The sequence below is a fragment of the Protomyctophum parallelum genome, assembly GCF_964188405.1.
Source record: "Protomyctophum parallelum genome assembly, chromosome: 13".
NCBI lineage: Eukaryota > Metazoa > Chordata > Actinopteri > Myctophiformes > Myctophidae > Protomyctophum > Protomyctophum parallelum.
Window position 1 is genome coordinate 23170433 of NC_139708.1, and position 25204 is coordinate 23195636.

General features: G+C 42.3%; 2 protein-coding genes across 2 annotated transcripts in view; one reads left to right on the plus strand and one right to left on the minus strand.

Annotated features, from left to right (window-relative positions):
- LOC310869874 (uncharacterized protein) overlaps positions 1-22923 on the minus strand; it is a 35238-nt gene extending 12315 nt beyond the window's left edge. Inside the window, exons 1-18 of the mRNA XM_083780840.1 lie at positions 22774-22923; positions 20508-20603; positions 15750-15871; positions 13347-13425; positions 9376-9414; positions 9208-9240; positions 8916-8948; positions 8750-8821; positions 8468-8518; positions 8350-8376; positions 8023-8055; positions 2909-2974; positions 2048-2089; positions 1824-1877; positions 1553-1597; positions 867-920; positions 552-599; positions 375-425 (exon numbers count right to left, since the gene is read on the minus strand). Of these exons, the coding sequence (XP_083636966.1) occupies positions 375-425; positions 552-599; positions 867-920; positions 1553-1597; positions 1824-1877; positions 2048-2089; positions 2909-2974; positions 8023-8055; positions 8350-8376; positions 8468-8518; positions 8750-8821; positions 8916-8948; positions 9208-9240; positions 9376-9414; positions 13347-13425; positions 15750-15871; positions 20508-20603; positions 22774-22795 (967 nt within the window). The 5' untranslated portion in view covers positions 22796-22923. The remainder of the gene's footprint in view (positions 1-374; positions 426-551; positions 600-866; positions 921-1552; positions 1598-1823; positions 1878-2047; positions 2090-2908; positions 2975-8022; positions 8056-8349; positions 8377-8467; positions 8519-8749; positions 8822-8915; positions 8949-9207; positions 9241-9375; positions 9415-13346; positions 13426-15749; positions 15872-20507; positions 20604-22773) is intronic.
- A 73-nt stretch (positions 22924-22996) lies between these two features.
- On the plus strand, positions 22997-24549 carry cox6a2 (cytochrome c oxidase subunit 6A2). Its single transcript, XM_083780842.1, has 4 exons — positions 22997-23140; positions 23599-23676; positions 24014-24162; positions 24328-24549. The coding sequence occupies exons 2-4, from the start codon at positions 23601-23603 to the stop codon at positions 24415-24417; spliced, it is 315 nt and encodes a 104-aa protein (XP_083636968.1). The 5' UTR covers positions 22997-23140; positions 23599-23600; the 3' UTR covers positions 24418-24549.
- The last annotated feature ends 655 nt before the right edge of the window (positions 24550-25204 follow it).

Sequence of the window (25204 nt, forward strand, 5' to 3'; positions counted from 1 at the left end):
TCAAAGTTCAGCGTGAGTGACATCACTGACTAAGGCTGGATGCAGAAATAGAAACATTGACCAGATTCTTGCACTGTGTTTAGCTGCCGAGGGCCCTGCCACTATACCTGGACCATAACCTGAGAACCAAGGTTATTCGGTACAAAGCAATATAATCTATAGTACCTAGAGCTGAAGACAAAGTCTTTACTGTTGGTTTTCAACATGCTTGTTTAATTTTGGTTAAGGCATGTCAAAATGTGTGTGTGTGTGTGTGTGTGTGTGTGTGTGTGTGTGTGTGTGTGTTTGTACTTTTCCTGTGAAAACTGTGAAAGCAAATTTGTAATGCACTTGGACAGAAATACACGTACAAATACATGCAGGTAACAGTTTACCATTGCCTCTGACTGCCCCGTCATTGAGACCTCCATTCCTGGGACCATATCCTACAGACCAGGACACTGATTACTGCTCATTGAGGAGCTGTCAGAAACATTGATGTGTTCCATACAAAAATGAAACAACATCATTTCAGCATTCAAATGCTGTGATTTACAAGTAAGAGGTTTTACCATTTTTAGGACCATTGCCATTGGTGACTCCAGCTGTGGCACCATAACCTGGGGACCACAACGCAAAATGCCTGAATATAAACTGCAGCTGAATCTGAACGAAAATACTGAGAAACAACATTACAGGCCCCAAACCAGAGAGCTCTATTCACACACTGTACTCAGCAGCATGTTTGGGCATGCATCATCCTATACAGTTTTCTGTGATAATTAAGGTGGGTATAATTTGTTAATTATCAGTTATATTGTTTAATAGTCATCCATTCTTGAATGGATTAGAATATCAGGACAGACACACATGGCTGGACAGTTTACCATTGCCTTTGACTGGCCCTCCTCCATTGACACCTCCATTCGCTGGACCAAATCCTACAAACCAGGACACTGATTACTGCTCTCATTGACGAGCTGTCAGAGACTTCACCTGCTCAATCACAAAGTCCTGATGACCGTTGTGTGATTCTAAATCCATGCAGAAGTATCTCCATTCAACATGCTAAATGCCGTGCACATACAAGCAGAGGTTTGACCATTTCCAGCGCCATTGGTCACCCCAGCTGCTGCACCATAACCTAGAGACCACAAGAGCTGTTAAGGACTATAGAAAGATTTCTATACACTGGAGAGATAGCAACACTGTTTCATTTCATTTCTATAGCATAATATTAATATACAGTAATCATATTCAAACAAATACAAAGTGGGAGCAGAATCCAACACTTGAAAAGAACGGCAGAAAAGTACCATTGGCATTTTTAGCATCATTATGACCTCTAGCTATTATGTTCCCATATCCTGATGACCTCAACAGTGATTAATGAGTGTCTGAGCTGAGGCACAACAGCTGAATGCAATTAAAAACTGCAACTGAACAACAACTCTGACTGAGGCAAATCAATCATGCACACTACTAGAGAGTTCAGTTTACATGCAATTCCATTTATCGTACAACACAGTTTGCTGTGTGCCTCTATGGGTAACAGTATATAGGAACATGTTACCATTGCTTTTAGCGGCTGAAGGCCCTGCTACAACTGGAACACAACCTGGATGAATGAATCAGTATTCAGTACCAATCAAAAGTGTATCTTCTAAATAGAATAGTCCAGTTCCAACATACGTACTCAACATTAAAGGCATGCCCAAAATTCCTTGATCAAGGATATTCATACTGGATAAGCAATAAGCATGTACTTTGTGGTATGTTAAAAAACAAACATTTCAAAATACATCAAGACGGACACGCAGAGACATGCTGGTAACAGAGTTTACCATTGCCTTTGACTGGCCCTCCTCCATTGACACCTCCATTCGCTGGACCAAATCCTACAAACCAGGACACTGATTACTGCTCTCATTGACGAGCTGTCAAAGACTTCACCCTCTCAATCACAAAGTCCTGATGACCGTTGTGTGATTCTGAATCCATGCAGAATTTCACCATTCAACATGCTAAATGCCGTGCACATACTGTAGTGTACAAGCAGATGTTTTACCATTTGTAGCGCCATTAGTCACCCCAGCTGCTGCCCCATAACCTAGAAACCACAAGAGCTGTGAGTGATCACAATGTCTCAAATCACTGAGATGTTTAATTTAACACTGGCTTTCTGGTTCGCACGCACGCACGCACAGACGCACAGTCGTGCGTGCACACACACACACACACTAACACACACACACACACTAACACACACACACACACACACACACACACACACACACACACACACACACACACACACACACACACACACACACACAGTGACCAAAACAGTGGAGAAAAAGCATTAATATGTTCAATAGAGGTAGCTGTTTAGTGTTAACTTATAAGCATAATACTTAAGTATTTGAGAGGAATTAACCTTTACATTTATTAGAAGTTTAACAATGAACAAAACAATGATAGAATGAAAGAGTGCAAAACAGCAAGAGATGTGTTCATGCAAAAACAAAGGGGAGTTTAGCAGTCAATCATCATGGGTGTTGGTAGGCACTAGGGCAGTTGCTAGGATTTTAGGTGTGGTTTCTAGGGCATTGCGTGGGTGTTTGCAGTAAGAGCCAGTTGTCAAACAGGAGTTTCCAGGGTGTAGAGGAAGTTGCGAGGGGAAAACAGGTGGCTAGACAGAGTGCAGTGGTTTTCAGGGCATTGCTATAGGGTAAAACAGCAGGTGGTTGAACACAGTGACTGGGGCTTTGCTGCATGCAGTGAAACAGGTGGTTCTAGGGTGTTGTGTGCACCCCCTGTGGTGCGCGAGTGCCTTCTAGGGGGTGCATGACTGTCTAGAAAAAGATTCTAGACAGCAGACTGGTATCTGAGGGGGCACAAATGTAAACACATGCACATTTACATTTACCATTGCCGTTAGCACCCTGTCCATTGGGAACACCTCCAGCTCCTGGGCCAAACCCTGGGCCAAACCCTGCAGACCATAACAATGCTTACTTAGAAATGAAACAGGAACATGGGCTGCAGCAATCACTTTACCATAAAATGATTAGAAAATGAAAAGAAATTGCTCTGCTCAAAATAGTAGCTATAATAATCCTGAAATGACCATAGGGAATAATGGTCAGCACTTGTGCATCCATGCCCATGCACTCATGTTTAAATGTACACATAGAAAATAATACAACAGCATGCAATTTAAAACACATTGTCTGCTTTAACCTATGACCCAGACCCAAATCACAACATCGGCCTTGGGTTGTGCTACAGTCAGTCACGATAAGACACTCCAATTACTGTGTGGCAATGGTCAAAGCCCAATATCACCGGCGGCAGGTCAACAGATATGCAAATACAAGGTCAAATACAGTCACCATTGCCTTTCACACTGATTATACATGAATTTGTTATACATCAATTTTCCAAAACAAAGAATAAGGATCCAAATTAAAGAGCAACATTTTAAAGGTAGGAAAGTTAAGTTTTACAGAAATTCTATGTATGGCCAAAAAAGCACCCATAAAATGATATGGTAAATGTTAAAATACTCAGTGTTCATATAACTCAGAGTGTACAATCTAACCAAATGGACGACCCATAAAGTACTACTTACACAAGAGTTAGATGAACACTATGAGTTTAACGGTTTAATAGCTACAGTAGGTGGAAACAGGAAACAATACACTAACACTACACATGTATGTAGCACATGTATAAATGGTAAATGGTGCATTTATATAGCGGCTTTATCCAAGGCGCTTTACATAGATTGTGCATTACATTCACCCATTCACACACACATTCATACACCGATGGCGGCAGAAACTATGCAAGACACCAACCAGCACATCAGGAGCAATTAGGGGTTCAGTGTCTTGCTCAAGGACACTTCGACACTAACTCTGGGGGAGCCCGGGTTCGAACTGGCAACCTTGCGGTTACCATCCAGCCACTCTACCCCTGAGACACCACCGCCGTATCACCTGCACATGTTGCTCTAGTTGCTAGACGCAGTTTGATTCCAATAATACGTCTGAATAAAAGAGGGGAACCATCCAAACAATGTTTAAAGGAGAAATTGGGACACAACAGCCATACAAAAACAAACCACAGCGAGATGGCCGATGAGCAGTGACAATAATGAGATGGAAGTATAGGTCTCCCAGGATAGACTATGGATCGGACAAGACATGAAATTAATGTTATAAATAAATAAATAAGACGTTGCCCATTTGCTACGTTTTATTTAAGAGAGTATACTTTCCATTCAGCATTGATGACCGAGACTTGTAGACAGCTGTGACATTGCGTTTAAGTAGGGAAAATTGAAAAATCGAAGAGCGACTGACGTAGAAGACATTTTTAGAATCTGATCTCAGGTCAGAATGGAAAACTGTCAGGATGTAGAAGACATTTTTAGAATCTGATCTCAGGTCAGAATGGAAAACTGTCAGGATGTAGAAGACATTTTTTTAATCTGATCTCAGGTCAGAATGGGTTAAGGAGCCACAGTGCTGCCAACTTCAGTGGAAAAGTTACACAACCAATGTATTTGCTACCTTCACACTGACTGACAAGGTATCAAAGGTCTTTGATAATGTCTGTGCGGTGTGCACAGACATTTAGAGGGGCAGGTGCTCAAGTGAAAAAAGGGCACCTTATTGTTGTGCAGCGCGTGGAACCGGCCGGTTGCCTTAACAGTGTGAGATTTATAGATTGTGGCATAAATAATATATTAGAAGCTTTTTTTTTAATCAATAATTGATCAATGTCACCATGGTCCACGTACTGTACACTGTACAAAAAAGGGCATATTGCTGTCCAGAGGGCAAAGGGCAGGTGCTCTAGCATCACTTAGTGTCTATCTGTGCACGCCACTGTACCTTGCCTATTTGAACGAGCAGATACATCGTTTTTGGTGTCCTGAGTTTTGTGAACAGAGAATCCATAGTTTCTCTTTTGGACTTTGCGAAGGCAGCAGTCCTCCCTCCCTCCCTGTGTTGTCAAGGGACTGAGACATTTTCTGTTTTTTTTTAATTATCAACAGGCAGCTGAGGCGCCAGTCTTTTGGCAAACCTTTGTGCTTCTGAAGCCACCAACAGAGGGCCTTTGAATCCCATTCCATCTGACACATTACCGGTATGTCCATAGTTTATGGCAGTCGTATTTTGTGGAACAGGTGATACATAGCTTCTGGCATTTGAGAAAATGGAGGACTGATTTGTATTGCTGTCTTTAGGGCTCCTCTGTGGTTCTAGAGTCTAAACCACCAGTCAACTGTATGTCTATGTTACCACAGGTCCAAAGTATTTTTGTTCCTTTACATTGTGAGTCAGCAGGATCAAATATTTGACTGTGTTATCAAGGTAGCATAGGTCAGAGACTTGGTGTTCCTTGAAATAGAGTTATAGTGGGCCAATACTTTTGACCATACTCTGCAGGTGCAAGCAGGTCTCAAAACCATTCCTGCCTGTAACTGAAAAGTGCAGCAGCACCAAGATTGCTTCCCATCATATCAGCTCAAGACAGGAGGATTAATGAAAGTTAAACTTTTTGCTCCTTTCAGAGCCTGAACAATGTCCCTCACAGTCTTATTTTCAGTTCCACCTAATGCTTCCGCAGACACATCTGACAGAGTGATAGCATCATGATTCATTCATGAGTTATGGAGCGCTGAGATAAAGCTTAAGGTCCCCTGTGCAATTCAACAATACATTTTACTGCCCAGTAGCAAGAAAACATTTACAATTTTATATGTGTATCAGACCACTTAATCTGATATATCCCATTGTCTGACAATAAACAAGACTAAAAGGCAAGTATGACACACAATGCTGACAAGTCATCATCAATTATGACCTTAAAACAGACCCCATTTCAAGGGTAGAATAATTCAAGAGGCTAAAACAAATAAAACTGACCAAAAAGCAATATCCAAAGATCACACCCGTGTGAAGTGAGGGGCACTTTTATCATCATACATCATCTTGACATAACATGCCGATTTGCTCAGACACATATGACGTGCATTCGTTGTCAATTTAATTTATGTGTAGAATTTAGGACAAAAATACTGATTTGCTTGTCTACATGGATGTAAATTCTCAATTCATTGTCAATGGGAAATTAATGTTTGTGTAAGACGAAAACCTACACTAATATCTGGAGGGAAAAAAACAATGCCATCAAATATTATTGCAATAAAGACAACAGTCAAAAACCCAACATCAAGTAGCCTACAATATGATGTAGTGATATCCACAAGTTATAGGCTTAACTACTATCTACAAAAGTGAATTAAAAGTGAACATATCCTCCACCAACCCCTGCAGACCACAATAGTCACTGAAAACATGTCTGTTTAAAGTGATTCCAACTTGAAAATCCCATCTAAACCTCTTTCTAGCACTCTAGCTCAGGAACATTACGTTGGAAGTCAAAGCCAGGCAGAGTGCATGACCAAACCGAACGACAATATGGCCATATAAAAGGGACATGGAGTGACAGATACAGAGATCTCCAAGTATGGGCATATCAGTCAGATCTGCGGCCCAATCCTCTAGTATGATACATTGTCCAAACTACAATATTATGAATTAAACGTACTGTATCTACACAGCCAGGTATATATTATATACAGTGTATACAGTATACATACTGTGTCACACAAACACACAGGACAGGACACAGAGGTTTACCATTGGCAGCAGTCCCATCCTGCACCATACCCTGCAGACCACAACACGCATTGCTCAACTCATTAGCTCACTGATCGGCACGCACACACACACGCACGCACGCATGCGCATGCACTCGCGCGCGCGCGCACACACACACACACACACACACACACACACTGATTAATTAATCCACTGCTGATTAAAGCCTATTTTAGATGATTTCAGACAGTAACTGCTGGAGAACTCATGCCAAATACATCACACGGGGCACATGCCACATAGACATTTCTTGTCAGTGCATAAACATATCGTTGCTGTCAGGATGAAACCACCTACTGGCTACCGGTAACTCAATTTTTTTTTTTTTTTTCATAAATCAATGCAGGAATTAGCCAGGCTAGGAATTCACAAGACTGCTAACCGAGGCAGTTGATGAGCATTCGATAAACAGGACTGACATGCAAATTACCCAGTATGCATTTGCATTCATGACGTTGACGACGTCAGTAAAGTGAAAGTCATCGAGGTTACATCCAACACAGGTGAATGACAACAACATAAACAGACATGAACACCAACAGCTGCTGATATTACCATGGGTTTTGGTTTCTTGGCCCCCTGGCCAGCTCCTGCACCTGTGGTGATGTAACCTCGCCTAACCAGGCTTTCCACCACCTCGGAGCCTGGTCTCTGTTTCAAAAGTCTGTATGATCCGGGCTTGTGCGGATGATATGGTTACGTCATGTTGTAGTATTGTTTTGTAGTCGCCAGACAGGAACAACTTCCTTTTCCCTCTCAATAAAAGCTCTCGTAGCCTGTAGCTTTTATTGATAGGGAAAAGGAAGTTGCCGCCGCCTGTTGTTCCTGTCTGGCGACTACAAAACAATACTACAACATTACATAACCATATCATCCGCTCCCTCTCGGATCATATACCGAAATGAAATGGTGCCCAGGCTAGTGGTGATGGCAGATAGAAGCACCCTAATTGAGAACATCCTGTCATGGTTATGCAACATCGCTTAACCACTTAAGTCATCTTTCGCACGGCGGAAAAATAATTTCTTTCTTTCTTTCCTTCCTTCTTTCTTTCCCCCGCCATAATGACATATGCCCCAAACAGGAATGCCCACTTTCAACTTTCAACATTCCTATTTGGGGCATGTGAATAGGCCTAAATAAAAGCAAGATACCACAGTGGCACATTCTCTGTAATGCACCCAGTCACAACCACAGCTGTGACTGATTATGGCTGACAGGGTGTGTCACCCAAATCTCTTTGGTATGGAGAGAGTGTACAAACAGGGTGTGGTCTAGAGGTGAGCTGTGATTGGTCACTCACCTGATCGTGCTCCAGGATAGCCAACCCCATATCCTAGCAACAAGACAAGAGACAAGGTCAGAGAGAATCAGAGTAATGGCATCTATCACAAATCACTACCCGGGTTATTATTTTGACTGCAACGTGACTCTGTAATTTATTTGTCGAGGGGCAATCTGCTCCGTGTATCAAGTTAATAGACAATGACAAATTGCAGCTTAACTGGTATTAATCTGACAAAGAAATAAGCATGCATGGGGCTTAAAGGGGAGTCTTATTTATTGCGTGCACTCTTACTTGTGCAAACAGTATATGCAAACCACCAGACTCAGACTGACAATCACTTACCCGGAGTGCCATAGCCACCACCATAAGCTGAAAAGTCACAGAAACACACATTTTTATAATACAATACTGTACTTCTGAAATGACAAATCTTAGTTGATCTGTTTAAATTTTAGCGTACCTCCACCACGCTTCATTCCCTGTCCCAAGCCATATCCCATTCCCATTCCACCTGCAGTAAGAGTATGTGGAGTGTAGAAGTTAGACTTAACGTGACTGCGTCGCTTGCTGAAAATAACTGATTTGCAATGGACAAAAGCGATGCATCACGTCCACAAATCAAATGTGTGGAATAGCTGATTTTCCATTCACTGCATGCATATATTCTGTATAGGCTATGGAATATCAGCCATTCTAGGGCTAGGTATGAGTGACAGTTTGATAAAAAAAAAAAAAGACCTACCGAAGGCACCTTGGGTTCCATACCCAGCACCTTGCTTCAGTGCACCTCTGGGCGCAAAGCCTCTATATCCCCCTTAGGAATAGAGGCAAGGAAACTGTTTTACAAACTACCCTAATGACAAAGCAAAATATGTTGTCCTGAGTTGTATACAATACATACAACTTACCGGCACCAAGGTGGGCCCCTGCATAACGTCCACCTGTTGATGTCAAGAAAAGGATAATTAATATGATTTAATATCCGGACCAAGCTGCTTAAACACATGGCTATATCCAGCCTTACCCAATTTACTTCCATAGCCTCCCAACGCTCCCATTGCTCCCAGAGCACCAACATGGATGGATGAATGAATGAATGAATGAATGAATGAATGAATGAATGAATGAATGATGTCTGTAATGTCATCATACTGGGAGTAAACCAAGGTAACGAGGAGTTAAATGGTCAGTGTCACTGACCTGCAGGTTTCACTCCCATTCCCAGGGCAGCGGCTGAGGAACAATAGAGGGGGAAAAAATGAATACGCACAGATCTGTAGGACGCACACACACACACACACACACACACACACACACACACACACACACATCACACACAAGATTTGTTGGAGAGGAGGATGAACTTACTCCTGCCTGGCACGATTCTCCCCATCTGAGGTCTAATCCCTGAAATATTCAAAAACATTAACATGAATTTAATTCCAATATCCCTATAACACAGAGTGGCTATAACATTTCCATGTACAGTAAGTGTCATAATTGACATTAAAAACCTGTATCCTATGCAGCAAAACAGAATATTCACAAAGTTACCTTCAGGAGGAATATTAACAGGTGTTTCATACATGCATTATACCCACATTATACGATCTATACAAGTGCATTTGGCCAGTTGTGTTACTCCTATATATTTTGGTCCTTAGAGGTGAAAATCTTCACAATTACCGAGGGTCTAACTAGGCAACGGGAGGAGGCAGAAACAAGCCCCTATTGATGGCATTGGAGAATGAGATAAAACTGGAGAGAAACCGTTGAAAGGTTTCCCCTCGCAATTGGTTGTCATATTTGGACTGCATTTGCCACCACCTCATTCCACGCTTTGATCCTCAGCAATTGGATGGTTACTACAGTAGTACAGACACTGGACATGGAGCAGGTCCATCTCACTGAGATCTCAGCAACAAGGCCCACGCCACCTTTGATGTAACACAGACATTGGGTATTTAACACATAAATGATAGTGGAGTCACTGAGGTAGCTTATCTGTCAGAGATATGATATTGATGCCAATTTAACATTCTGCCATTGTGATGTGATGTCTTTGATTAATTAATATTAACTGTCAATGTGTCATGCATGAAAACATGAAAAGCATTTCACTACCAGGAGGTTGGCTCCAGTTAATGGCCGGTTAAACTCTGTGTGAAAACCAACAGAGATGATACAAGACCGGGTCAGAGTACCCGTCTCTCTGTCTGTGTCCTTTTTATACTCATATATGTATTGTAGACCCCTGATGTCATTGGTATATATGCACATATCACATAATATGGGCAATATCGGTGGGATCGGAGGTCCTGGTAAACCAGATCTCCATATGCCTATATGGTCAGATGATCGGTGATGGTTCTACCGTTCTGGAAAACCGCAGATCCACCAGGCTTAACGTTAGGCACCACACTCCCTCAGGTCCACCAGGCTTAACGTTAGGCACCACACTCCCTCAGGTGCTCCAGGCTTAACGTTAGGCACCACACTCCCTCAGGTCCTCCAGGCTTAACGTTAGGCACCACACTCCCTCAGGTCCCTCAGGCTTAACGTTAGGCACCACACTCCCTCAGGTCCACCAGGCTTAACGTTAGGCACCACACTCCCTCAGGTCCACCAGGCTTAACGTTAGGCACCACACTCCCTCAGATCCACCAGGCTTAACGTTAGGCACCACACTCCCTCAGGTCCACCAGGCTTAACGTTAGGCACCACACTCCCTCAGGTCCACCAGGCTTAACGTTAGGCACCACACTCCCTCAGATCCACCAGGCTTAACGTTAGGCACCACACTCCCTCAGGTCCACCAGGCTTAACGTTAGGCACCACACTCCCTCAGGTCCCTCAGGCTTAACGTTAGGCACCACACTCCCTCAGATCCACCAGGCTTAACGTTAGGCACCACACTCCCTCAGATCCACCAGGCTTAACGTTAGGCACCACACTCCCTCAGGTCCTCCAGGCTTAACGTTAGGCACCATGACACTCCCTCAGGTCCTCGGCAATATGCACACGTATCACACCTATCTCAAACTGATCGACAGGAGTCGATTAGTTTGAGATTACAGAGAGCGTGACAGCATCAGTGACACCAGGTCATATTTACTGTGATTTACTCCCATCAGTTAGTCACGCCTCCATATATGGTCACGCCTCGTGACATCACGCCTCCATATATGGTCACGCCTCGTGACATCACGCCTCGTGACATCACGCCTCCATATATGGTCACACCTCGTGACATCACACCTTGTGACATGCCACGTGACCATATATGGCCATCTCCATATATGAAGATCACGACCTCATCTAACCCTGGATAACCATACATGGAGAAGACTGGATCATCACCTAGATCTGCATATAATTATGGAGCCAGCCAGCAACTCTACATCTGACCTCAAACCTCAAACCCTTAGATCTGTTATGACATTCCATATGTTGATCCCTCCCCACCCATCCTTCCTGTTCTGGTAAAATGGTAAATGGTGCATTTATATAGCGACCTTTATCCAAGGCGCTTTACATTCACACACACATTCATACACTGATGGCGGCAGAAACCATGCAAGGCACTAGCCAGCACATCAGGAGCAATTAGGGGTTAAGTGTCTTGCTCAAGGACACTTCGACACTAACTCTTGCGGTTACCATCCAGCCACTCTACCCCTGAGCCACCGCCGCCTCTTCTGAGATTCCATATGTTGATCTGACCTCATCAAACCCTGTACACTCAAGACACGCTCCATATATGGCCAGTACATGGCAAGTACATAGTCAGGCGGATGTGTGCATATGAGCGTGTTACGTTTGTGACGCCCACTTTCCATCCACAAGGCAATTTGTAGATTTAAGATTATTATTATTCTAAAACATTCCTTAACCATGATGTTATACTTCATCTACAAGCCAGACAGTCTGCCTGTCTGTCCGAAGCCAATCTGAGAACCCATCGTCAAAAAATAAAGGAAAATCACACGCATGTGAAGTGAGGGGCGCTCTTATAATCATACATCATCATACATCATTTCAATCCGGCCAATCAGAATTTGCGTCCTCACCTTCTTCTTCAATGTTTGTGTTTACACAAACGCTCAAAGCTGGCCATTCATTGTCAATGGCATAACAATGTTTGTGTTTACAGGACAATGTTTGTGTTTACAGGACAATGTTTGTGTTCACAGGACAATGTTTGTGTTTACAGGACAATGTTTGTGTTTACACAAAACCTCAAAGCTAGACATAGGAGGGGCTAGCGGCCCTCAAAACAGCTCCTTTTCTTTGAATTTGACGTTAGTCAACAGTCTAAATTAAGCTAATCTCACACATTATTGTGACACTGCCAGAAGGCAGTATTTCTTGTTCTATACTTTTTTGTATTTTTTTGAAGTTTAACTTTTATTTTTTAATTTGACCTCAATAGGGCTCTGGCTGAAACCTTGCCTTGCGTTATATGTCATAGAAATGTCATACATAGATGACTGATCTGTTATATGACGTTATATGAGTCTGAGCCACATACAGGAGCCATGTGGTTTCCATGTGGATCCTGATGTATTCTGAGCGGTGCTATGCCCGCTCCAACAATTGACTTTGTGTGTATGTTAATTCCGCCCCCAATTCCCATTCGCGTCGATGGCAAAATAAATGACTATGACGTCATGTATATTTGATAGTGGGTACAGAAGATCAACTCATCAAAGGCACTGCTCACTTCACATTGAGGTGTGATTTTTCACTTTACTTAAAGCACACATGCTATAATGCAGTATATAAGTTATTATTATGTAATGTAAAATTTGTATAATGTATTGAAAAACCTATGAAATTTGGAATACATGAAAGAGAAATGTCCATGCTAATATGGATTTACGTCTTTATAAAATGATTTATAATTTTTATTAGTTTTAAAGCAGTCGTTTTCAACCAGTGGTCCGGGACCACCAGTGGTCCTTGAGGAGGTTACAGGTGGTCCCCAGCTAAACGATGGAGAGCTGGTAACCAAATGGACCCATAAGGCCATGAGGGTCCAAGTCTACACAATTATATAATATATATATATAATATATACTGTAATAATTGTTATTTTGATCAAAGTTTCCCTGTTATCGCTCCTATGGTACCACATCAATACAAGAGTGGAAATGTGGACAAAAATATTCCAGGTTTTAGGTCTGAGAGGCTAAATCTCATCAAACGGCGGTCCGTGGCTCAATTGCAGAATAAATAATGGGAATAATAATGAAAAGGGTTGAAAACCACTGCAATAAAGTATAAATTAGCCCTAAATCTCCATTCCCACTGGTTGTCACACACAGTGTTTCTCTTACCTCGTTGCAGAGTGAGCTGTGCCAGCCACAGGACCAGCGTGGTCTGAAGAAGAACTCGTACCAACATTATGTAGGAGACCTGGTCCGACAAACAGAGGAAGCAGAACAGCCTGAAAAACAAACAGACTGACGGGCTGGACAGAGAAACAGAAGACAACTGGACAGCTGCATTATGTAGATACATCTTTTATATGATTCTGACACAGATTCCTCACTCCCTCCCTCCCACCCCCCTGACCAGTCCTGCCCACCGTGCAATTGGGCTGTGTCTAGAACCCAGTACCTGGAAACCACACCCTCCTCTGTGTTAGCAGAGGCAAGAGATGAGACCCATTTCTGTCCTTCTCACATGCACAGACATACACCGCTGGGCAAGGAGGGAAGTCAGGGTCACTAATAGTATATTTACACTGGAATGTAATGTGTGTGTCAGTGGAGAAGATGTGAAACCCAAAGATGTAATGAGGCCGAGGGTTAGATCATGGTTGAGATAGGGACATATAGGGCAGAGATCCAGTATAAAAGTAACTGCCCTGGTGTTCAGAGACTAAAAGGATGAAAAGGGGCAGCTTGCCAGCAAAGAGCAAGTCGCTATCAGTGTTACACAATAAATCAACTTACGTTTGAAATGAAAATCCAGTGACATTTTACCCGACCATTTTGTTATCAAATGCCTCTGCGTATATGAGCAGAGCAGGCCCTCATTTGAAATCCTTGCATGGCCTTCTGTCTTTAAAGCAGCCCTCTGATGCTCTCTCTTCCATCTCCATATAGCGATACATTCGTCGCACGGTGATTTATTCTCATCCTTATAAATGTTGTATTTTCAACTGAGGTCAAAATGACACACTGATACTGAGGTCTATGCCGATGCAAACAATGTAAATGATGAAGACAATATGCTACATATGTTTGGATTGAAGATCACGGCTATAAACCTTAACCTGCATAATAAATCATACCGGTACATAGAAGGCTACAGAATGTGTACAGATTTAAAGTCTTGGACAAACAGAAAAGGAAGAGTTTTAAAACGCTGGCTTCAAGTGTTTCTCACGGAGACCGAAAGCCATAGAGAGGAAATTCCTCTCAGTGTTAAAAGTGCTGAAGATGCTGCCCAGAGCAAACACCCAGTGGGTCAGCCTGACGTCTCTACCACTTACTGAACTATTTACAAAGTGATGCTAGGGAAAGTATGGCAGGCTTACAACAAACACACACACACACACACACACACACACACACACACACACACACACACACACACACACACACACACACACACACACACACACACACACACACACACACACACACACACACACACACGGCAATGCCATCCAGACTCATCGCTCAACAGGTGTCAAATCGGGAAATGAGTTTTTCTTTTACAAGAGTCTTTCACGGGTGAAACAAACGGGACCATGCAGCTTCCCAAGCAAAATCACCTGATTGTTAATGAAAGACGTGTTTTGGTTAAAGAGGCATGAGCTTATGCCTGTTAAAAACAGGAAGGGGAAAAGTCATTAGGACAAGTAAACAGCATGTCTAAAAATCTCTTAAATATCCCAACGAAAAGCTAAAGGTAATTGTAGAGTAAATATGAGGGAAGTTCCTACGCCAGGCACTGGACAAGTGAGTGAAAGACAACGTAGAATAAATGTTTAACATGGAAACCTCTGCAGACAGGTTGAAATATATTCCCCAATGAAGCCACCTCTATTAAACACTTTCCGTGGTGTTTCTACAGAAGAGCATTGTAATCAAGTTCCATCAAAACAGGCCGTCTATACTCTGAGCTCTTTGTGGTAGACTGGTGTTAGTTTTGTCTGTTCAGTCTGTGAACAAGAGGCATGAAGCATGGCATTATTGACATCACAGCTCATCTTCTTTACATCCTATATAGCCTGGGAGGTCCCAGGGCCAATATGACGGTAGCACTTTAACTCAACACCATGTTGAAGTTTCTGTTCAAACTGTGGCAGACCTTAACCCACCGCTCATTGCAAATGTTTGATTGGAGATCCATTCATATTCAATCTTTTTCATGACCCCCCTTCTGAAAAGGTTGGTTATTTTACTACTACATTAAGGACACATTCATCAGACCACCTCGTGGACTTCCATGGTGGTTCTGAGAATAAGACAATAACAGAACCCACGTCTGAGTCATAGATGGTGAGAAGCTACTCCGTCGCACACGACTCCCCTCTAAATATTTATTTCTACTCACGTTTGCGGTGCCCCTAAACAAAACCTGCATGGAGTGCTTTAAGCTTTCACGCTGAAGCTTTGACAGGATAGGTACCGGGCGTGATGCGGTTCTGATACAGTCATTCAGATTAAAGTAAAGAGAAGTCAGACATACTGTACAGTACAGACACCTGTTTGCTGGTTCATTACCTTGGATGAGGTGAGGACAGAGTTTGAGAAGACTAAAGAGACATCTGGAATCCTGGATGGCTGATTCAGTATGTGGTCGGTCATAGTTGGAAAGAAACACCATCTGCCCACAAAACATAGGCCTACAGGTGAGACGGAAAAAGAAAGTCACTCTTTGTCTTTTTGTGTTCCTCATACGTGTGCTTTGGTTTGTGTCTGTGTGAATGGCAACAAACATACTGTTTGTTGCTCTCAATTAAATGCCCACAGTGTCTGTATCTCAATAACCTAACCAATAACCTATATCCAAAGTGTTGCCTTAGTTAAATACACTTATAAAAGCACATGTGCTCATGACATCATGCTACAGCTGACATAACCTTAATGTAAAACATTATTGGTCACATGCTTTCCATTGCTATAGTCACAACCAAAGACCAGGGAATTGAAGTGTTATTGTTGGTTTCACACTCTTCCAGTAACATGCTGCTTCCAGCTTGTAAGATGCTCTGGGGGGGCTCGGTATTAGTGTTCAGGTTTACGAAGCATAACCCAAATTGGATAAGAAGACAAAGAAGCACAGAGAGACACTTTCTGTTCTGGTCTGTCCAGAAAGTCTGTCTATGAGTGCAGGTGCTTGAGTCTTGGCCTTAGACCAGGACAGTGGTTTGTGAAATTGGCATACAATAATCAAGCACATCATGTTGTTATAGGAGGGCATTTTGTTTTCTGAGAAAAGAGACGTTGGTGACATCTACAAAAGGATGATACGGTCCGTAACTCTTTGAACTCTTTGACATTACCCAAAATAACCTCTTAGTTGAGAAGTTGAGAGGGGCTTTTAGGTCAGCAGGACCATGGCATTCTGAGAAGTGGAGCACATTGCTCAGCGAGAGAGCTGAGTAAACTAGCCTGATGAAAGAGTTTAAAGAAGAGGGAGAGAGACGGGCCTTCCTGCCAAATTGGCATTACTCTGCCAAACCCATACTGAGAAAGAATGGCCTGACAGAGAGAGTCTCGCCCAGTCCTGTGATCTATGGCTTCCCGCCCCATAGGTCAGGCAATGAGACAACAGTTAGAACCATTAACATAACATAATCAGTAAGTAATTACCAAAGGACTCCACTTCACCAGCACACTGAGACGATCAATCTCGACGAAATGACATCGTAAGATGAACCTAATAATTAACACTTCCCTGGTGCTGAATGTCCAGTTCAAATAAAAAGTTACTACTGAACATCACACTGCTTTCAAGATGACGAAACTGGCCCTTGAGGACTGGAGGGGGGTGCAGCAGGCAGATATACGGCAGATATACGAGGCAGGCAAATATATGGCCCAGACAGAGCTCAGTGCAAAGCCAAAACCCAGCCCATGGGAAGGCAGAGTTGGACAGAGCAGCCCTGCAGTGAAGTAGCAGTAGCAACTCAGGGCATTGACTTGGAGGCTGAGCACGCACCACCATCTATGAGTGACATGCGTGGCTTGGGGGTACACAATTTACTATTTAGTTTGCATTTAGCAGAGCGATATAATCCAGAGTGATTTACAGTGACCATGAAGAACACATGGTAATACATCAAATACATAAAAAAGTAATCAAGAATCATACGTAAGCTAAGAACCTAACAGTGGAATATCTATATAATGAAACTATGCGTATATTGGGACACGTGGAGCGTTGTTCCGGCGTTTTTAGTGAATGTTCTTCCAGCTTCCTTGCATTGGCTGACCTGAGCGTGCGGGAGGGTTTGTAGGGTCCGATCAGACTTTGAAGATATGGGGGTGCCATATAATAAATCAGTCAAATTCAGTCTCCTCTCCACTCCAAATAACTCAAGAAAGACAACTTCACCCTACAATGATGTAGCACCAGGCAGCAGCCAAATTCAACTCAACCTGCTATTCGCTCCATAAAGGCAACCTCACCACTACGTAGCACACCGCCAATTTAGCAAATTGTCTGGCTTACTAGTTACTAGTACTGTAACAAACATCTATATTGCGAATAACAGGCAGGACAAACAAAACCCCCAAAAATATGTCTCAGTTTCTGTTCAATCTGTCGACTCGAGCGATGGCCTAAAATAAAGCAATGTCCACTCTCACATCGTTTCGACACCCTTGCATCCTCAGCCAAGCTAGGCCCCTGCTGACTGAGTCAGACACTGTCTGACAGACAGTGACAATATTGATGGTGGATTCCGGCGTGTCCTCATGGTTTGTTCAAGTGTCTACGGTCAGGGCTGCCCCTCCTCTCTAGCTCAGACTTTAAAAAAAGGCATTGGCCTGTCTAGTTCAGACTTTAAAAAATAAATAAAAAGCGTGAGACAGAGACGCACACAGTAACACACTTGTATTGGAGTTCAGGCTTTCACATCAACTCATTGTCCTTCTCCTCAAAAACACATTAGGCAGGTGTACGTCCGTATATTAGGCCTATACCATCACACAGCAGTATCAGACAGATGTCCACACATAAAATATGATTAACCATGTTCAACCTGGCATCCCTATTTTGAGCATGTCATTATACAGGAGGCAAACTTTAAAGAAAAAACGGTATTCAATAATACGCTTTTTGGCGTATATAGAGTTAACATAGAAGAATAAAGTGCACTATGAGGAAACCTGTGTGGCCAATTAAACCATTGACCTCTTTGCACCAAATTCTAGAATGGAACCATGCTGGATCTCCTCAATTGCTTCTACCTTCCCCTCAGGTGACCTAGCATGTCGCTCTCTTGACAGCTGTTCATCTATCTTTCATCTTCCTCCTAGAATTCTCTCTGTCTACAATCCACATATTATGCTCCAACTACATTTGTGCCAGTGAGCCTATATAGACCTATTCTGTTTGTGCTGGATGCTTCACATCCATCTCGTCATTTGAAACCACGTTCTAAAAGAACCTAGTTACAATCCTGTTTTATTCATGTTGCACTTTTAGATATCCAGCTACTCTTCATGCAAAACTGTTGCAGACATCAATAACAGACTGAGTGGTGTGAAGACATGCAATGAAAGACATTCTGTTTTAAATGTGCACTGTAAATTGTAATGCACAGGATTCTATCAAATTGGCACATTTCTCAGGATTTTACAATGTGGTGAGTCTAGACCCCTAGTGACCACATGAATGTACATATATATATATATATATATATATATATATATATCTGTGTTTATATTTGTGTGCGTTTGCGTGTGTGTTTCCCTTTCCCATATGCATTGTTCTATGTTGAGTCTACTATCCTCGGTCTGATTCAAACAGCAGACCTTTCCATTTGGCTCAATCTGCATTCTGCAGTGTGCTAATCTATGATAGTGGCAGCATGCAGGCACAGGATTTGTAACTGTGAGCTCCAGAGTGGATGCAAACGTGTGTTAAGAGGCATCTAGGGTTCAAGTTGCAGGCATTAATGACACTATTGGTGGTGCTGTACGTGACCTTGAACATGTGACTGAGATAAGTGACATTACTCCAGCTGGAGTTTTTGCAGTAATGTAAGGGAGAGCTAAAGCTGAAGGGAGAGCTAAATATATACATCCATGAATGCCACTTGTAATGCATACACGCTTCCGCGTGTGTCAGACTCTCCAGTGTACTGTAGTGTACAGTACACTGACTCTTACAGTAACACATGGCTTTTGCCCACAATAACAGTGACCCTAGATGTTCAGACAGGCTGTTGGGCATGACTAAACCAAACCCTAACAGAGTCAGGCAAATTCATTACAAGGACTATAAGACAGAATGGCAGGTACTTGTTCTAGCAAGTAGGCTAATATACGTACTGTATTGACTTTAAAGTTGCAATGTGCATGTGTCATGTCCTGATTTCAACCCCAGACTCTGGATATGGGACATGACATTTCTATAACTCTGTCAAGAGGAAATCCCTGCTTGGCAAGGGGAGATATTGCAGTGCTTATGATCTTCAGGCAGTACTACTAGTCAAACCGTAGGTATCCGACCTACCCAGCATCAGGGTCTACATTTCTGAATGGAAGAGTAGGGAGACCACCTCCAGCCACTTCCAATGGGCTATTTATACTATACTAACATACTAAAGTCTAGTAGATACCATACAGATTGGTTACCGGTAAAATATCACTGTATTCATTCAAAATAAGTTTTGGACTGCGGCTTTAAATTATATTTTGGAGAGATCTTTGGGACAAAATAGCTTCAAGAGCTCAAATAATGTATTCAATATTTGACCTACCGGTAATATCCCTTACACACTCATGATAGGATTATGAGCCATCGACATCTCCAACCAGTCCAACTATATGAATCCTCTGGCATTTTATTGAACTTTAAGTGTGAAATCAGAATTATTTATGTAAGCGATAAGCCCAACGGTGTCCAGATACTGGGTAGCAGAGTGGTGTTCTTCACTTTTGTCTGACTTTTGTACAACATACAACACAAGAAATGAATAGGCAGTATAGGCTCAAATTAGAGCCTGACTTGAGTACAATTTGAATTGGATTTTTGACTCTGTCTCAGGCCAAGGGACTCGGGACTCTTCCCCCTCCCACACTCGGTCTTGACTCTGACTAATATATAATTGCTATATGGCTAATATAAGACATGTTTTAGTTAAAATACTTTTCATTAACTATACTGTTTATTCTGCACTGTGTATGTGTTACTGGGCAATATTTTTACCTCACACTCTCTCTCTCGCACGAGCGCGCGCACACACACACACACACACACACACACACACACACACACACACACAGTGTTTGGATTGTAGCCGTTACCAACATTGGAGATGACATGTCTGTAGATCAGGATAGTGTGAACATTGTAGGGACCTGTGTGTCCACTTCCAGATGCCAGAAGAGAGGCTGAGAAAGCTGTAAAACACATGTGCACGCACGCACACAAGCGTGCGTACGCACACACACACACACACACACACACACACACACACACACACAGGCCATTGGAAATCGTAGTAAGCCGTGTGTGTTGTTATACAGTACACAATCAGTTGGTAGACATATTTTCATAATTCTATGTTCACATAACTTCACAATCAGACATGTATACATTTTGTGTACAGAAAGTTCACAGCCTATAATGCAGACGTTGCTGTGTCAGATGGTTGAATCACAGTTATAGGCTACTACTCCATCTGGTGGACAGTGATAATATTGGTTTTCTGATGTGTGGAGTTACTCTGGGACAGGTTAAGCAAGGACCTGGTCCAAGTGTAGATAGAGGAAAAGGATGGTTCAGCCCTGTGATTAGCAGTCACCGCTGTCACTCATATTGTACAAACTCTGCCTTCACCATGCTGTGATTAGGATTGGATTAATATTGAATTGTTTACAAATAGATAGATCCATGGTGCTCTTCTGCCCCTTTTCATGATCAGTACTTTATTTTGATTTTTTTTTTACAAACACATAAAACATAAGACCTACAATACAAACACAAGCAACAACAGCAAAGTACGTATTCATGGATAGACAATTAAGATAGATAAGATAAACAAAAATAAATAAAAATAAAGGGAAAAAAAGGAAAAATCTAATTAAAATGTGAAAATAGTTTACATTATTTACACGACCAAACGCAGCATCATCAACCGTATCATAATGTGTAGTAATACAATAAACAATCAAGAGGGCATTGCCTGGCCCAGGCCGTGGCGTAACGGTCTGGGCACCTGACTGGTAATCCAGTCGCGGTGTGCCGCGGGTTCGACTCCCGGACCCGACACGGCCTTTACTGCATGTCATCCCCCCATCTCTCTCCCGTTTCCTGTCAGCCTACTGTCTGTCCCTTCAAAAAATCAATAAAAGGCGTAAGCCGCAAAAAATATCTTAAAAAAAAAAAAAAGAGGGCATTGCCTGACCATGGATCACACCAAGGGACCTGCAACATGACTGAGGAACACGTCCCACTTCAGAACATATTTATCCAACTGATTATTCATCTTAAAGGATAACCTCTCCAAAGCAGCCACAGTACCGAGCTGAGTGAACCATACATGTGCTGGAGGTAAAACCTCAGACTTCCATTCCTTAACAATGATCTTCCTGCCCACCATTAATGCTGTTTGAATCCAGTCAGCTAGAGGTGCAGGGAGGTGTTTTAGTGGCGATGGATCACCCAGAATAAAGAGAGCCGGCTTCTGCCCCTTTTCCACCAGGCTTGAACCGATTTTCAGTTATTTTTTCCTGCCTAATATTGAACCAGGTTCAGAAGACCCTAAGGGCCGATACATACTCCTATTTTAGAGCCGAATAAAAGTCGGTTCGGCACTGTAGAGCCTACAATTTGACGTCATTTGAGGTTCGGGGGGGCGGGTACCGTCCTAAAGTCGGCTCTTCGGTGCTACTGAAAATTTCTGACGAGCCGAAATCATTTCGGCACTACAGCGCCGAAACAGCGGTAAAATAGGAGTATGAATCGGCCCTAAAGGTTGGTTCGGAACTGGAACCAAAACATGGCCGCTGCTGGTTCCGTGAAAGCACCACGGTTCCAAGAATCTAGGACTAGAAGGGAACCAGTTATAGAACCAAAGTTCTGTTGGTGAAAAAAGGGCCTCTCTGTTAATTGTTTCTACCCCCTTTTCTTTTCCCCTGCTATTTGATGGACTGTTTACAAAAAGCAACTATTGAGAAGATGCTGGTATGGATTGGGCAACTTACACTCTTGGGGCATTTGCTGCCTTTTGTGAGGCTAGGAGAAAATTAAAGGAGAAGGTGAGGAAGAGGGAGATAGTTTTGTCAAAGCTAACAAGAGGGCAAAGTGTGTGTTGTGGGTGGGTAGAATGAATAGAGAAAGATGGCTTCTCACATGAGCTAATTTGTGATCAGTGATATCATGCAATGCAGCTGTCACCTGTCACATTGTGAACAGCAGCTGGGTTCAATGAGATTGCATGCGAGATTGAATGCATTCCAGCACTTTTCACTCCCTGAAGTTCAGTAAATCATTTAACAAAATGTTACCCTTCAATTAGCCAAACATGCTTAGCATTATGCTTATTAAATAATAATAATTAAAGCTCACAATGTGTCGAGCCCAGGGTCATATCAGGCCTCCTCTTCAGCGACCTTATTTCAACCTCAGCACTATGTGTACAACATATGGCCACTCAAATACACTCGCATAAACAGCCACATCTCTTTGACTCTATATCCCTATGTTTACATGTCTGACTGCCTGGCAGCCCTATGTGCACTTGACCAAATATAAACTTCATGTTTCTTGGCACAGATAAAAGTGGGGAGGAGTCTCACATGCTGAGTTCAGTCCAGGACAGACTGAAGGACAAACGAGCAGGAAGGTGGAGAAGGCACAAGTAACATACAAAGGATTTTCCAAAGAAGTAATACCAAAATAAAGAACATTGAGGCTCTGTGACGAAAAAACAACAGTAAGTTTTCATATTTATTTACATTACAGGCCAAAAAGGAGCATTAACACTAGCTCATGACTATTATACCTACTAGGCCCTGCATTAACCCTAGGTATGGTTTGCTAATGTCCTCTTTATATGACAGACATATACTTTCAATAATTATACTATACACATGGTTTGTCAACATGCCTGTATAGCCATTAGTTGCACTTGTTCCTATCCAAAGTTGTCTATTTGTAATATTAGTTTTACATTAATAGGCTACTGGAATTAATTTGAATGCAATTGGAACTAACTTCAGCTGTATGCTACATATAAATTATAAGACTTCAAAGTAATGCATTTATGAAATGAAAACAAATGCTGTTCACGGTCACATGCATTGTGTTCATTGCAGAAGTGTTCATATCATAGTGCTCTGTAGTCTGTATAGTTTGTGCCAGAATGTCATTTTTCTTTTCTTACCTTTGTAGACATGTCTCTCTCCACTGCTGGCATGGCTGCCCGCCGGGTAATCGCTGCTGCGTCATCTTCAAGCCACGAAGGAGCAAGTCAGTGATCCACAGCTATACTACAGCATCAAATAATATTGTTGGGAGGCTTTGGTTGAATTTTAGGAGGTCTTAAGGCACAATCAACCATGAGATGAATTTCAGACTGTTGAAGCAGCCTGTCAAAATCCATGTTTGTCTGCTTTGCATATCAGTGAAGTTGATTTATTTCAGTGGCAAGGCATGAGGATCCACAAGACTTAACTGAACTTTATTATATTGATGTATGACTTTTCTTCAAATTACCTAGTCTCCACTTCCTTCAGGGACATATGGGTTAAGTGTGCATTAGTACTGTAGCCATTTGTCATGTTAAACACTCAATTTTATCTCACAGCAAGAACCTGGAAGATCTTGACCTTTGTGTTGGCCATTCCTGGTGTTGCCGTCTGCATGGCCAATGCCTACATGAAGATGAAAGATCACGAAGCACATCACAAAGAACCCGAGTTTGTGCCATATGTACACCTCCGCATCCGTAGCAAGGTGGGCCTCGTTAGTAATCTCTACTGGCTGCACCTTTTCATCAAAAATATGTTTTACTTTTACGTTGCAAACTATTAGCAAGTATTCTGCAATGTATAGTGTACACATTTTATACATATATATCTCAATTTGCTTTGTTGACACCTTGTCATATCTCCTTTCCAGAGATTTCCCTGGGGTGATGGAAACCACTCGCTGTTCCATAACCCTCACACAAATGCTCTCCCTGATGGCTATGAGACCTCCCACCACTGAAAGGATCTCTATGCTGTCTTCTGATGTATTCTCAATTGTTGGCTGGTATATGTTGACTGTTTTGCAGCTACTTGGTTTAAATCTAGCACCCTAGGGGCCAAACTATTAAAAATAAATGAAGATATTTGACTATCATTGAGTGGCATTTCTTTTTTTTTGGGGGGGGGGGGGGGGGGGGGGTGTAGCTTGTATCAATCACTGACTAAATTATTTAGCCATCTAATAAAACTAATTAGTGTAATTTATGGTGATGCACATGATTCTTTTCTATGCATAAACTACACCTAAGCTTAAAGGTCAAGACCACTTTTGAGTTTTCAGTTGCCTTGCCATGATGTAACTCCAAAGGTGGACAAATCAAAGACTTGCTTCATTGATTGGAAATTGATAATTCAAAATGTGCTCCTCATTGACTCTCGAAGCCACTCTTAAGCCAAAACCACACCAAGGGTCGGGTTGGGTAAAATATACCATTTGTGTGATCCACCTAAAAAAAGTTTTGTCCCGACCCTTTGGTGTGGTTTGGGCTTTAACACACATGAACACCACAATGTACAACATCACCAACTCATATTTTAAATTAGTGTCAATGTCCTGTTTTTACTATTTGAAGATCTGGGTTTTCTTAATAAAGATGGCAAAGTCAACAGGAAGTTTTTATATATATTTAAAGAAATCCCACCTGTGTGAAGTGAGGGGGCGCTCTAATCATATCTACATCAAGGATGGTGGTCCCTTAAGGCCTATTCTTCTATCATATTAGGTGTGTACATGTGGGTAGTTTTTC

Coding starts and splice junctions, on each gene's coding strand:
- cox6a2 (XM_083780842.1), top strand. CDS start 23,601: ATGTCTCTCTCCACTGCTGGCATGGCTGCCCGCCGGGTAATCGCTGCT. Junction 23,677..24,013: donor TTCAAGCCACGAAGGAGCAA/GTCAGTGATCCA, acceptor TTTATCTCACAG/CAAGAACCTGGAAGATCTTG. Junction 24,163..24,327: donor ACCTCCGCATCCGTAGCAAG/GTGGGCCTCGTT, acceptor TCTCCTTTCCAG/AGATTTCCCTGGGGTGATGG.